We start from the raw sequence: 15,021 nt of genomic DNA, 5'->3' as shown, positions 1-15,021 counted from the left end.
GTGACCGCTGAGTAACGCTCTCGGCTTTTTTATTTTAGACTAATTTTCTGGTCGAGGTGGCCGTGTCCCCCGCCCTGCGGAAGAGGCTCAGAAAGCCAGGCGGGCCCGCCCCCGGGCCGGGCTGAGGGAACTCGCCCGTGGCCGGTGCCTTCAACGGTGTTTCCTGAAAGCCTCAGGGGCTTTCGGAACCAGAACCGGCATGCCATGGACAGCACTTTCAGGGTAATATTGAGGGCACAATCAAGCTTTACCTGAAAAGCCGGAAGGCGAAGAAAAAACCAAAACTACTCCAAAGAGTATTTCGAGTCTTCACGTGTCCCAGGGCTTTTAAATCTCTCTTTCGAGGTGCTGGGAAGATAGGAGGGAGGGGAAGGCAGGCCCGAGTCATGGTTTTTAAACCCCTGTGATGAGCAACTGATAGCTCACACCTGAGGTAATCACCGCCTGGCAGGTGGGGAAATGCCCTCCCCTTCCCTGTCTAGCTTAGCTCCTAACTTCCATGCACTGCTCCTGTTCCCTTTTTTTTTTTGTGCCTTATGATCTGTCTTGATGCAGGGAAACGCTTCTGTCACCTTCATTCTCTTCCTCATATGTACAGCAAAACTGTTTTCTTCAGTGCCTCACTAACTGTGAAAATACATTTGTATGCAGGAAGGCAAGGCTAAGGAAGGTAGTTCAACACCAGAGGCACTGTGAAAGGCCTTTCTACACGTCCTTCACCTGCTCCAGGGCTTGGACTTTGGGGACTTCCTTATTCCCTCTAGATCAGGAACAAGAGCTGCTCACAGAGACAGCAGCAATCCCACGGAATGCTCTGCTGAAGGATGAAAGTGAACTGTTGAGCAATTAAACGGGGCGAGCTTAGTGCTTGTGCGATAACTCTTCACTAGGTCAAGGCTGACAACCAAAACCATGCTAGAATTAATACGGCATAAATGCACAGTTCCTGTCACCCACACCCATCTGAAGTCAGAGAAAGCAGATAGACACCAGTGCATCACCCACGCGCTGTTCGCGTTATCAAAGACTCCTTCTCATCCTCTACATAAAGTTGTTCAAAGAAATGTGAAAAAAACCCCAAACCACCACAAACAAATGGCGGGTGGGGGGTGTGCTGTTTGCAGGCCTCCCTGAGCTTGCTCGAGGCTTCTTAGAAACCAAAATAAAATTGAATTGAGTGGCAAAGGTGAAAGAAGATGCTAGAAGAAGAATCATCTGAATTTTAGGGAGGATCTAAGTGAGGAAGGGGAGTTAGAAAAGATCATTGGATTATCAGGTGGTACAAAGAACTAGAAGGATCCTTTCTCTGTCTCAGAAGTACTTAAGTCATCTTACAGAGCACTGAGTCGCATCCCCAGAAAGTCCAGAGCCAAGGCAGAAAGCTCCAGTGTCCTGCTTCTGTAAGAGATCAGAAGACAGGGTGCCATAGTAACTGCTAAGATTCAGCAGGGGAAATGGGAAATTCCAGAGAAATTCAGCAGCCTTAGTATGTAAAGACTGTGGAATTAGGAAGGGCTTGGTCAGTAAAATATGGTTCTCTTGCAATTTAAAATAGTCTTGTAAAATGGTTAGTGTTAGCAGTTCACAGAGTAGTTGAATTGACTCTGTTCACTGTTAGTGTGGAGATAGTTAGAACAACCTCTTTACTTCCCGTTTATTTGCCTCGGACATTATCTCTGTTCTGTGTGCTTCACTGTGTTGCCAAGAAAATTAGGGTAGAAATCTCATCCATCACAGAAATATTAACTAAGTGCTAGGGCAAATTGGAAGACTTTTAAAAGACAGTCACGTCAGCAGTAAAAGGGTGTAATAATACTGCAGGGTTGTGTAAAAATACTGCAGGGATGAAAATGGAAAATCTGATTTTTTAGTGAACTTTGTGCAGGATGATGTTCATGTATGGTTTGTCAATGCTGTTTCCTCTCACCACTACAAAACATTTCCTGAAATTAAGGAATGATCCATTATGAGGAGTGTCTGGTGGAAAATGGCATGACCAGAGCTATTCACCAGTTCCACTGTATCTGCTCAGCATTACCATTATCATCAAACACAACTTTTCAGTGGAAGAAATTTCTATTTATGCAGCGAGTTTTCTGGAAATCTGAGTTAAAGTTGGAATTATCATGTGGTTTTGATAATTATGAGGTTAAGAGAGAGAGGGGGGCGTGGGAAAAAAAGCCCACAGAAGCTACCGAGAGACTTTAAACAAGTTCAAATACAAAGGAATCAGTAGCTGGACCTAAAAGAGAAAGTAGAAATATTTTTGGGGAAAACCTTTATAACATTTTCGAGATCAATTAGAAGATGAATAAATTAGGATGGAACTATTCAGATATCAAATAAAATTAGAGTAAATTAGACTGAATCAGTGATTTCTTTTTCTCCCTCAGGTCTCCACAGTATTTTCTCCATCTCCCCGGCTCCCTCGCTGTTACCAAGTGGCTATTGCACCTGTCTACTCCGGCTCCACGAAATCAGCCTCTGATTTCCCACAGACGTCTGTGGGATAAAGGTAGCCACTGACACACTGGCAGTATCTAAAAATAGTATTACTAAAACAGAAGACAGTAGTAAGGATTACAGTGAGTCTGTTAATAATTTATTCCCTCCACACTAATTTAGAAATATCTCTATACCACAGACTCTATCATTCAATACAGTGTATCTTTCCTTTAAGTTTCTTATTTTAAAAAGGAAAACGTCCCACAGAAGTAAAAAGATCGCAGGAGTTGATGTCTTTTCTAATAGCTTCCAGCCTAATCGGAATCTACAGTGGTCTGTTCCTGGCATCTTTGTTATGCAAATCCTCTACTGCAGAAAAAAACTCGGGTTTACCGCTGACCTTCATTTTGGCTGGGGTAGCAGTGACATCCAGCGGTTCACAAAGAAAAAGAAATTTGCTTATTTTCTTTCTGCCACAGTGCATCACAGGAAACGCATCAGAATATGGCAGGGATCCCCCTGGCATTCCCTTCTCTTTGTGGATATTCGCAAGTGGCACCAACTGCAGGCAGTTTGACAGCCGTGGGAATCGATAACCCACACGGGGAAACAAAAATGCAGAACAGGAAATAAACAGAAAACCCCCCTCTGAGGTAGACTATCTTTCTAATAACTTTAAAAGGACATCGCAGGTAGGAAACGTAACCCCTATTTTTAAAAGTTCAAGTAAAAAGCACCTTCCTATATTACACCTACCCCATTGACTTCGCAGCATTTTCCTCCTTTTTTTTTTTTTTTTATTAACCCTGGTTTTGTACTGAAAAAAAGATGGAACAGGCTTACAAACAAGGGAAAGTTGACTAAAGAGAAATGACTAAAGGGAACTTTTGTTTCTCAAGCCCAGAATAAACAAACTTTCAATTATTAGAGTTTTCCGTAACCAGCTGAGCGTTGTACTGTGATGTGATATCTGAAGCACTGAGAAGTGATTTAGATTTTGTGAACGTGTTGTGTTAAAAGAAAAAAAAAAAATCAAAACATTAAATGCATATAAGGAACCGGGCCAGCAGAGGTAGCTGTTGGTACAACAAAATCAACAACTATGAAAAAATTTTTCAAGGAACATACTACATTCAAAGAAAACATTTTTAAAAATTGGATAGTTAGACCTTGCAGTCTCCAGCACCGGAAATTCACTTCAAATTCATTTGCTCCTCCTTTACTATTTTGCTGTCATTTTTATTTCTTTGAGACTGCCCATTTCCAATTCCTATTAACTGTTCCTAACTCCTAGGCACCGCATATTTTCTATCCTCTCCCTTTGTATTTTGTCAACATAGAGTTCAGAAAGGATGAGTCAACTCTAAATAATCCCAAGGTTGGCTTAAAAAATCAAACAGATTTATCAAGAATAATTCTTCAGAACATTTTCAAATACCATTTGGACCCTTTATGGCTCCAAATTTTGACTTGATCTCTGAAAGACAGGGTTAGAAAACTTTGAAATGTGGGTAAGCTTACGTAACTTTCGAATCAAGTACACTGCCCAGCTAGCTGTTTACAGGAAATATCACTGTTAACAGTAGGAAAAACACACTTTCCCAGATTTATGTCTGACGTGGTTATCATATATACGCCTTTGCCTAAGCTGACAGGGCAGAGAACTTCCAGTCTCCATGAGTATTTTAATAAACGCCCTCAAAAGGACTTCACAGGTCTTTCTAAAAATGTTTCTACGCTAAAGGAACATTTCCTAATGTTGTAGCAAAAGTGATTTGTATGTTTAACAGCCATTATGCTTCAGCTAAGCATTCTAAATGCTGGACATGATGGCTTCCTCTTTCTGTTTCCAAGATCACAAACCACAGTCCCTTTGGGTGGGCTAACAGCAGGGCTGCAACCCTGTGGCATGCTTGTCATCATCTAGGATTTCCTGCAGTCTCACTGAAAGAACCGGTGGCCAGCTCTGCCAGAGTGGGGAGAATTCAATTGCACATACACAAAATTCTAAGTAGATGCTCTCTAGATTTACCAGGTTCTAAAGGGACTTGACTTTATCTTAAATTTCTTGGAATTTATCTGGCTTCCGTCCCATTCTCCAAGCACTGTTTACGCCTTCCACATTTCATGTTTATCAGAAATGCATAAACAGTCCTTGGAACAAGGCCTGAAATCCAGGTCTAAGATCAGTACTTTCTTTGCCTGGCTCTGTGCAAGATCCATTCTCTGCAAATGGCAAAGCTTTCCAGTTCCCACTGGAAAGAAAACTCAAAACTCTATAGCAGCCGTGATCCAGAACTCTCCTCCTGTTGTACTTAAGATCTTTGTTCTTAGTAGCATCTTGCAACTGTAAGAAACAGTAGCTCACACCCATTTTTTTTAGCATCTCTTTTGTGATTCTTACAACTTGCACTCCAAAGTAACAATACGCCTACTGCAGATAAGTGGACACTTACACAACGCTTTGAACTTTGCAGGTTTGTAGAGGAAGAGTTTTAGGTGCCTTGTGTCAGGGAAGCATTCATGATACAAGTACTTTCTTTCTAGTGGTAAAACACAGGACAAAAAGCACTCAGGCACAATTCTTTATTTCATGGAGCAAACTCTTGGCAGTTGTCTGGCTGCTCTGGATGCCATTCAGAAGAGCCCACCTCCAGGCAGTCACTTTGTCTTTGAGCACCCAACAGCTTTTTGACACCCTCTTACAGGCATACTTACCCAGGCAGCTCAGAACACAGACAGAGACGATACACAGTTCTCTGCACCTGTCCATGACTCCTAGGAGAGCCTTTATAGAGAAAGCCTTTATCATGTAGCCAATTTGCTGTAGACTCTGCTGTTCTTCTCTCCAAACTCCTGTTCCTTCCTCCATCCCCCAAAACAGTCAAACACAAATTTCAGCTGATAGTAGCATACATAAGTCCCATTTCCATTTAGTTTTCAAATGAAACATCTTGGTGAATATAGGAATCACTAAAAATCCTTACTGCTACTGTTGTTTCAGGGAACTGTGAAGGAGAGACTCTGAAGAGCACATAAGTATTTTTAGTTAGAATTAGTTCTGCCTGGACATAAATCTGAAAAAAAAAAAAAAATGAAGTCAGGATTTCATCCATAATGATGCAATTTTAAAGCCTGCATAACTGATTTAACACAGACCAAGGCCAGGCCTCAGCGTTTGCAAAGTTTTAGAGTTTTTGGCATTTAGGTTTCATAGAGCAAGCATCACGTATGACCTTTTTTTTTGCACGCAGCTCAACAATACAGATGGATAGGCACTGGCACACAGAGCAAAAATTGGCATATTACCAAACTTTCAGAAGTGCAAAGTATCCCTGACCTCAGTACCAACAGTACATGAAGGTTTCATTAATTTTAAGGTCAGAAGAAAGCAGAATGACAATTCAGCCTGGTCTGCTGCCAGGACAAAAGGATCCTTCCCTTTACTACTTCTGCTAGCTTAGTATGTTCTAGCCCATACATTTTTCCAAAGTCACCTAGCCTTTTATATATACCAGCTAATGAAGGACATGCAACACTTGATAATCCTCTCAAAGTGTAATGTTAAAATTTTGTTTAGACTTTGAAACATCAGCACATTTGGAAAATTCATGCTGTCCTGTTCATACTTCAGTCTAGGTACATATATTTGGCTATGTATGGTACTGGCTCTCGTGGATCATATTGTGCAACACTACATCTATTTTTAGAAGTAACAGCCCAGCCATTCTACTGCAGAACTCAAGCCAGGATGGAAACTCTACCTCATCTACTCTCAGATATTGTTCCCTTTTTTTTTTTTAGGATCTTAAACACAAGAAGGAACTTGCCATCATGCCACAGTTACCTTCCGAAGTGAACATCAGATGTCTTCAATCTTCCTTGCAGCGAATCGTACAAAGAGCTGGAAGATCTAGAGCAAGCAGTTCACTTACAAGAAACTTAGTGGGTAGACACAGTGGCATGTCTTGAATGCAGAATCTCAGAATAATGTAGACTGACAAGATTTAGTCTTCTAGAAACACAGATGTGTTAACATGTTAATGAAAAAGCAAAAGGCGAAGGCATTTAATTTACATGAAGTTTTATTATCCTTCAACATCACCTGATACTCCGTTACCTCAGCCTTAGCAGAGTTTTGCCCCCCTAGGTAGACAAGTTTTCAACTGACTGTCTCTGACTGAAAACATCTAGGCTAGGTCAGATTTTAGACCCAGCCTTTCATTAATACAGTCAGACACAAAAGAGCAGCTGAAATCCTGACCACCTGAAAGGCTGCAAAGCAACAAAAAAAAGGTCCAGGAGGATTTTCATAATTTTCTGTGTTTGAATAGAGAATCTTTCCTCTGCGTTGATCACTAAATAGTTAAGAAGCAATTAAACTGCACATTCAAGAAACAGATGCGTTCTACATTTCAAGCTGTGATCAGAAACTTGTGCAATTATTTTTCCGCTTATGAAGTCTGTGGTTTTATCTTCTCAGCGGCTTCAAGGACAGATGGAAGGCTGACTTTGTCTCCAAATTCTTTCTCACGATGCTCCAGTAAAACACCCTAGTCAAAGACACAAAATAAAAATTCATACATCAGTCTCTCCACAGGAGATCAAGTGGCCAGCAACTGAACAATTCCAGAAAAGAAACTTTCAGTCTCACAGGAGACAAAAGCCTCCCAGATGTCCTGCAGTACCTGTCTTCCTGCCCCAATGACATACACTCCTCCCAGGGTGAATCCTTCTCCTTCCAGGTTACCACTGTATCCACTTTTCCAAGCACGGAAGAAATTTTGCCAGACTCCAAAGCGGAAGAAGCCTGAAAACATCATTTTTCGTCTGCGTGGACCACAGAAGCCTTTCTGGATGGAAACAGAAAATACCTCAGCAAACAAAGTGAAAGGGACTTTTCCTCCCAAATGAAATTCAGGAAACCAGCCAAACCCTGTATCCAAGAAGGGTCGCAACACATAAAAGCTAACCAGGCATAGCTAAAAAGAAATTGCACCTGAAATAACCTCTTTAATGCACTACCTGACCACTTACCTCCACTCAGCCAACTAGTGGTACTGCCACCACATGTGTGGTGATTTTAAGCTGATCCACAGGTATTTAAGCCCCATATACATCTACATCCCTATTGCTGACAACAAGGGTGCTTTGTGATAAACATCTTTTTTCTTACTTCTTAAGTATGGCAATAAAAATGCTAGTAAAGAGATAACAGTGGTGCCAAGTCCTGAAACTTTATCAGCCATCTGTTTTGGGGTTGTTTTGGAGTTTGTTTGGGTTTTTTTGGTTTTGTGTGTTTTTTGTTTTTTTTTTTAAATCACCCTGATTCTTTCACACAGGCAGAGTGGGGCGGGAAAATAAAGGTACCTTCTCGTTGATTTTGAGTATTACGTATTCTTTTTCCTTCAGAAGCCAAATGATTTCTAAATGCATCTTCTGGGTTAAGGAGTAAGCAGGGCCGTGGTTTTGTAGGACATGAAACTGGCAATACAGCATGTGCCAGTGTACTGGGACAAGCCACATCACTGCAATTTGGCCTGTACATCAAGAATTAATTACGTCTGTCACCTTCAGACCTTGATTCATACATCATAAACATCAGCAAGTCACACAGCCCATGGAAGAAAGGAATAAATACCGATAAGCCATATTGTGTACCTGTTAAAGGGGAGAGGAGGAATAAACCTGCAGCAGCACGTTATCAGTGCATAGCTACAAAGCAGTTTGTAAGCTGAGCAGGATATACATATATAGAAAAGCAAAGCTAATTAACTTCTTAAACTACAATGCTACTAAATCCTTTTTGATTCAGACCACATTCTATCTATATTATTTATACAAGCTCTTCAAAGAGGACATTCATAAGCTTGTTTTTAAACAAAAGGAGAACACCAACTTCACTATACCTTTTCATCCAGAAAGATTTCTCCTTTGAAATAATGCTGAAAATCCTCCACTTCAGTCCCTATGTTCTCTTTCACAACAGCATAGAGAGGGACACCCAGCTCGGACAGCTGAGGTTTCAGAGAGGAGAGCTCAGAAGCCTCCTAAGAAAGGAAAGAAACCCCAAATATTTCAGGCAGTAAATGGAGGTTGGAAAGTTTCACCTTGAATTTCAAGAGCATCAGAAACATACATAAATTCTAGCTTCAGGCACAAAACAGAAACAGACCTGTAAATCAGACATTTAAGCTAGCTCTACTCCTAGGCGGGTCTTCATTAGATTTACTAAAATTTTCTTCATTAAGCAAGGAGGAAGGAGATTTTTTGAGCATTTACTGGATAAAATATTAAAATCCTGGAGAAAACGTACTTTTAACTCAAAGCTGTAGACATACCTTGCCTGTGGAAGGGCTTCAACCATCTTTTAAAGTGTTCACAGAACAGTAAAAAGATACTGCCTGCACATCACTTAACTTTCCCAGACTAGAATTTCCAATCCTTTTTTATAAGTAGAAATGCATCATTATCAGCCCTTTTGCAAACTATTTTGAGGGTTCTGTGCTGGAGCAGGCTATAGAAATCCAGTATAAGTAATGGAGTGAAGATGCACTCTCCTTCCTAGATCCCCTGGTGAAAATAATCAGGGAATTTCTTCATACACCTTCAGTAATTCCAGAAGCAATACTACTTTTTCTGGTGTGTAAGAGAGTAGGGTATCACCACTCATCTGCTGGGTTTTTTGTTCTGCTGGAGGAATCCCAGCTCCCACAGTTTGTACAAAGACCTCTGATGTTTTACAACAGATCAGAGTGCACACTGAATATATGTTTCTTCTCATCTCCAATGGAGAAAGGTCATTTTTACTGGACAGAACTCCCAGAAATAACTCCATGCTTTAAAAAATGGACACAGTTTACGCAAACACCCTCAGCCACGTGACCAAAATGCCTTAACTCAAAGGCTTGCAGGACACCTAGAATTCATCGAGTAGCAAGTAACAGACAGATAGGGGTGAACACACAGGAGAAAAGACATTAGAGAAAGACATCAGTAGGTGAAAGGGTAAGGGCAGCTTTCCAGTTCACTGCTCTCTTTTTCAGAGGAAATGAAAAAGGATGAATCAGCATCACAAGCAAACACTCAGTAGTGAGCCGTGAGAGTTAAAGCATCATAGCTTACGCTTGTTAGATCTTCCCCCTCTTTTCTGTTCTTAAAGACCTGGTAATTATTTTCTGTTTTCCCTCAGCAAAATGCCTTATGATCTTCCTAAAAGGGAGGTTAATAACAATTTTATCTGGGATTTTTTTATATAGTTCAAAAGTCTCATAACCAACAAAACAAAAAATATTTGTATTCCAACCTAACATGTCCAAGAATTGATGTTCCAGGCTAGTGCGGCGGGGTGCCCTGTAAAAGCCAGAAATCACTGTCTCTGGAGAGAGAGCAATACCATCGAACCTTGATTAGCTTTTTGGAGAAATGCACTTCAGCAGTTTGTTGGTGTTTATTTTGTGTCTCCTTGCTTGGCTTTTGGAAGGGGAGAGAGCAGGAGTGCTGTAAAAGCATAGTTAAGTTGTCAAATTCTCAAGAGATTAGACTTCAAGCAGCATCTTGGGACTAGACCTGATTATTTTTCATTACTGCTATTTAAAAATGATACAATAAGAGAATGCAAAGAATTGTATTTTTGTGGGCAAATTTTATCACATAACAGCTGCACAGCCTTACCATGAGGCTGTGACCATTTGATCTAGTCTGTGAAACTGTTTTCTTGCTTTTATAAAAAACAAATAAGCACACCCTAGCACTAAGGCACGGACAACCCAAAAAAACAATTCCTGTATCAGTTTGTCCTTCTGATAATTCAACTATGGTTCTTCTACTACCTCAGACTCCCTGAGCTGATACCTACAATATTTAGCAAGCCCATGGCACTTTCACAATGACTGGAGCACTGGATCACCACATGGCCGGATCCAGACTATGTGATGTAGAAGTGCAGTCCTGTTAAACATAGTCTACCTTAAATAACTAAAAAGGAATCCGATGATTTAGGATGCAGATGATAAAGATAAAAGACTCCATATCTCTTAAGTCTACAGGCCTCAATTCTCAAGGATCCAAAGGCATCATTCCAGTAGGATTTGTGACATCCTTTGCAGTGGATAATGGAAGCACGTCCTCACCACTGATATCAGTGATCTATGAGGTAGACTGGCCACTTTTCAATGCCACCACCATGTCCAGGAAGCATACATTCCTTCTTGGTGCTGTCAGCAAGGACAAAGTTCAATGTCCTTTCCAAGGTGTAAGATAGTGGGAACCAAATGTATTTTGTCTCTTGCAAAAAAATAAAAATCTACTGCCTGCAGGTTAACAGATATGGCAAGACACCTGTATTGAACCATTCCACCAGCTCAGAGTCAGGAACAGTGGAGAAAGAAGCAGCTTTCATGCTATGGAGAAACATTAATGGACAAAAAAAAAAAGGGCAACTGAACTGTTCTTAGGAGAAATGCAAGATTCAACTCACAAAAATGCTTTGAGTATACAACAATCAAAAATAACTTCAATTTAGACAATTTAAAAGCTTTTTGAAACATTTTCACAGTTAAAATACAAACAATTCTTTGCCTTAATTAGCTGATCAGTAGTGTGACTGCCTCTGGTAAAAATTTGAGGTTTTGAACCAAAAATAAGAATTAGAAAATTAAATTGGTCTCTCCTCAATTTTTTCCTGAAAGAAAAAAACCACGATTCTTTGAATTGGGCTCTTTATTTCTACTTAGGAAGTTAGCATTAAAAAAAAAATTAATGAATTCCTGTCTGACTGTATGCGAAAGGCACAGGGTCAGGCATGTATCACATTCTCCTCCTGCCTACGCTACACCTGTTCAGAGAGCAAAGTACTTTAATCTCTAACCTTCCATGAATTCTACACATTCTTAAGCAGTTACTAGTGATGGGAACAGATCCCTTAATTAAGTGGTTGCAATATTAATTACTCCATGTTATAGAGTAGCAAGTAACAACATAATAGCTATTTTTCCCCATAGCTATGGCCAAGGTGCAAGTTATGGCTGTTTCCAGGCACAGAGCACATTCGAATCATATTTTAAGTGTCTCCTCCCACCTCCACGCAAGGAGCCTAATGTCAACTGAACTATCAAATTTTGTTTTCCAGCCCACCTTTTTAGGGAACAGTAACTCCTTGTCTTCAGACTTCTTACCTTCCTGCCTCACATTCAGCATCCTGAACAGCAAGGGACTCCCCTTTATGCACATCTCTTTTGCTGATGAGCTTTATCTGATGGCTTTCTGCCAGTCCAGTCTCGGGCTGGTTTTGACCAGAGACTACCTGGTTCACAGAGATTTATTTTGGACTTATGGAATACAACTAGCTCATAAGACTCGTTACCAATTGGATTTTGTGCAATCTCCCTTTCTCATTATCATGGGCTGGGTCCCTGGCAAATGTAAAAATCATGTAACCATTGCTTTCAGAAGGAAAATGCTCAGGACCTGCCTACACAAACCAGCTGCAAAGAAAACGAAGTATGCTGTTAGTTGGCGACCAGTTTGGGCTAGGAAACAAGACCTTTCAGATACTTCACATGTATTTGATGACTGTCCTATTTACCCTCTCCGTCTATTTAAAGGGAATCTATGCAAGTAGAGCTCAACTCTTCTTAATTAATCCCCAAACCCAGCAAGTACCTCTCTGCACAAAAATCATCCAGGTCTTCGCACAGCCATGATCACTGCACCATTCTTCTTCCATAGTTCACCTGCTTTGAATGTTCTTTGTTCTGTTTATACAGGAGAAACAGCATCAGCAATAACGTCAGCCATTCTTGTTTATAATGATCAATGCTTTAAGGACCAACACAAAGCACTACAAAGAATTCCACATTCAAATACAGTTCTATCAGAAAAAAATTCTATATGCCTAACAGGGTATTACTGCTTTATCGAGTTTCAGAAGTGTGCCATGTTTCATCCAGAAACAACAGTTTTGCTTGCTTTTCCTTCACCAGAATTAGAAACTATCAAGGACACCCAACTACATGTTATAACCAGGAAAGACTAAGAAAAACTCTTCCAACCCTGGCCTTACAAAGGTTCTTATAAAAGCTCGATTATTGAAGAATGTGAGCTGAAACACCCAGAATCTTACCTGATCCCAAAGTTTTTAGCTCTATCTCCTCTAAAAACTCCAACGTAGCCTTTTCCGGCTTGGATAAAAATAAGTCAGTGTTAGCAAGGATGATCCCAGTCACAGCTGCACCAACGGCTCCAAGACCAACAGACCACATGCCCATGGTGAAGATCCCGAAGTCAGGCAGGAAGGACATTTCTGGAAAGAGAAAGAAGAAAGCAGCTCTAACACTGGACACCAATGATGCCAGACAAGAAGGAACTGGATTAAAACAACAACTAAAAGCTCACGTGGATATTTTTGGTTTGACTGCAGATGATCTGTATATTTATTAATGCACTGAACTGGGTTTTAGATGATCTAGACTACATTCCAGTTCTGCACCTGACCCACATCAAAACTATTAACAAGCTATCCTTACCTTTTCCTGCTACTGGACTGACAAAAACATTCATGATTAAAGCGCTCAGATGCAATGAGGAGAAAAATGATTGAAGTATATGTGCGTAATAAAGAACCTCTAACAAGATGGCCTCTGTGTTAGCCGGTAACTTAAATTATCACAGCAAGACAGTGGTTTCTTTCAAAAAAGAAGTGGTTTTAGATTAAATGTTTTTTCCCCCACTAATCTATAGTAAACAGTTAACTTTACAAATAGACCACAGAAGACTTTATTAAAAAAAAAAAAAAAAAATCTGTATCTGGTTCACCATAACCGGTAACCTTTCTTGTTCCTTACAGTTCCACACTAGAACCAAAGCAGGCACCAAGCCAGAATCAGAGCTCATCAGTCATGCCTGCAGACAGAAATATGTAGACTTGCAACCATTTTACTAGACGCAGTGATCCAGCACCTTCTATAAGCTAACCAATTTTTACTCTTGCTAAAGCAGAGATGACATCAGGAACAAACAACTTAACTCACACCCATCAGTTAGAACTGATAACATTGCAATGGAAGCCATTATATACGCACACTGAGGTCTTAAAGTACAAATGCACCTTGTTGTTACTGGTGACTATAGTTTGGTGGCAATTTTACTTAACCACCATCCATCCACAAACCTCCACAGCTCAATCCTGACCCTTGCACATGTTTCACAAGCCTGGAAAGGGCTGACAGCCACCTTCCAGTGAGGCAGTATCAGTTATGAGGATGCAGGAAAGCACACTCAGCCCTGCCTCATGGATAAAATTGAAAATCTAGCTCTAAGCAATAACTGGTACAAGAGTCATTGGAGTTTTGGCAGTATAAGAAGTCACTATACACTTACATCACAACAGTTATGTGTTACAAAGGGCTGTAGATTTGCAGTCACCCAATTTTAGTATTACACAATAGGGAGAATCAAATTTTTTCCAGAGCCATCTGCAAAACCCTATTCCCTGATAGACTGTTTCAGTAAATATTGCCATCTGTATATACTTTTGTAGGGAAGATGTTTTTTCCTCTTCTAAATATAGGAAAATATTACTGTTTTGAACTGTGACTGGCAATAAACCAGAAACATACATAATCTTTATCCCCATGGCTAGCTGTTGCCTGAATTCAGAAAGTAAGAACTAGGAGTAGCTCCTCGCTTTTGTGCCCAGAATTTTCTGGGAGAAAATCCCTTTCCATCCTTAAAATTAGCTCCAGAATACTACTGACAAACAAATACAACCAACTGCCTAGGTGCAGAAATAGCTAGAAAACATTTTGAAAAAAAAGATCGCGTTGTTCTTTTAACAGCATACTTGGTTCCAAAGAAGACAGTATCGCAGTATCTAGAAACGTGAGTAATCCATGATCCCGAGCAGGAAACAAGGCCAGTTTACACAAACTTAACGCAGATAAGAGAACAGATTCTACCCCATTTCGCCACTTATTTCTAACCAAGGGAAGCCTTCCTTGACCATATCTGCTTTCTCTATATACTTTTTTCAAACTTAAAGTCATACTGTAATGACAATTTTTTGATATCTGTCTCCAACTAGTATCAGAGACCATCCTGACCCCAGGCCTTTGGAATGACCAAATTGTAACTCAAAACATATTGCTGTAATGCAGCAATATCCTTGTGTTAAGACTTAAAATCTCAATGGCATACCCAAAAGGCTATAGCCCTGTTCCCTCCTAGAGTTTGATTATCCAACTATTCTTTAGACTTGAATCTGGGCTGGTCAAAACCTGTTTTTCTCTTAATTCTTAGTTACAAGAGGAGAGGGGAGGTAAAAACCCAAGTATTAACCCCTTCTGCGTATCATTTGTGTACAAAAATGTTGCCAAATTTGTGGCAGCTGATTAATGAGTAGTTCTCACATAGCTTTTTATTTTTATTAGCATTATTATTATTGTTAGCATTATTAGCATCGCTAAAAGCCAGTTTCCACTCAGCTGTAGTTGTAAGAGAAGAGAACATTAAGCTTAGTCAACACACCTCTTCAGTTTAGTTGGACTCTTTGGTCTCCACTAGGTCACAACCCCCCCC

The 15,021-nt window shown here is 40.3% G+C and overlaps 1 protein-coding gene across 1 annotated transcript; it reads right to left on the bottom strand.

The window, feature by feature from the left end:
- Positions 1 to 6,516: 6,516 nt before the first annotated feature.
- Positions 6,517 to 12,746, bottom strand: FAM213A (family with sequence similarity 213, member A). Its single transcript, XM_009695334.1, is given in 5 exon segments — positions 6,517 to 6,998; positions 7,134 to 7,298; positions 8,355 to 8,495; positions 12,109 to 12,200; positions 12,569 to 12,746. Coding segments are annotated over 5 exon segments (675 nt in total). The 3' UTR covers positions 6,517 to 6,899.
- Between the last annotated feature and the right edge of the window lie 2,275 nt (positions 12,747 to 15,021).

The sequence above is a fragment of the Cariama cristata genome, unplaced genomic scaffold (genome assembly GCF_000690535.1).
Source record: "Cariama cristata isolate BGI_N322 unplaced genomic scaffold, ASM69053v1 scaffold31492, whole genome shotgun sequence".
Lineage (NCBI taxonomy): Eukaryota > Metazoa > Chordata > Aves > Cariamiformes > Cariamidae > Cariama > Cariama cristata.
This window is presented reverse-complemented; position numbering and strand designations above follow the sequence as displayed.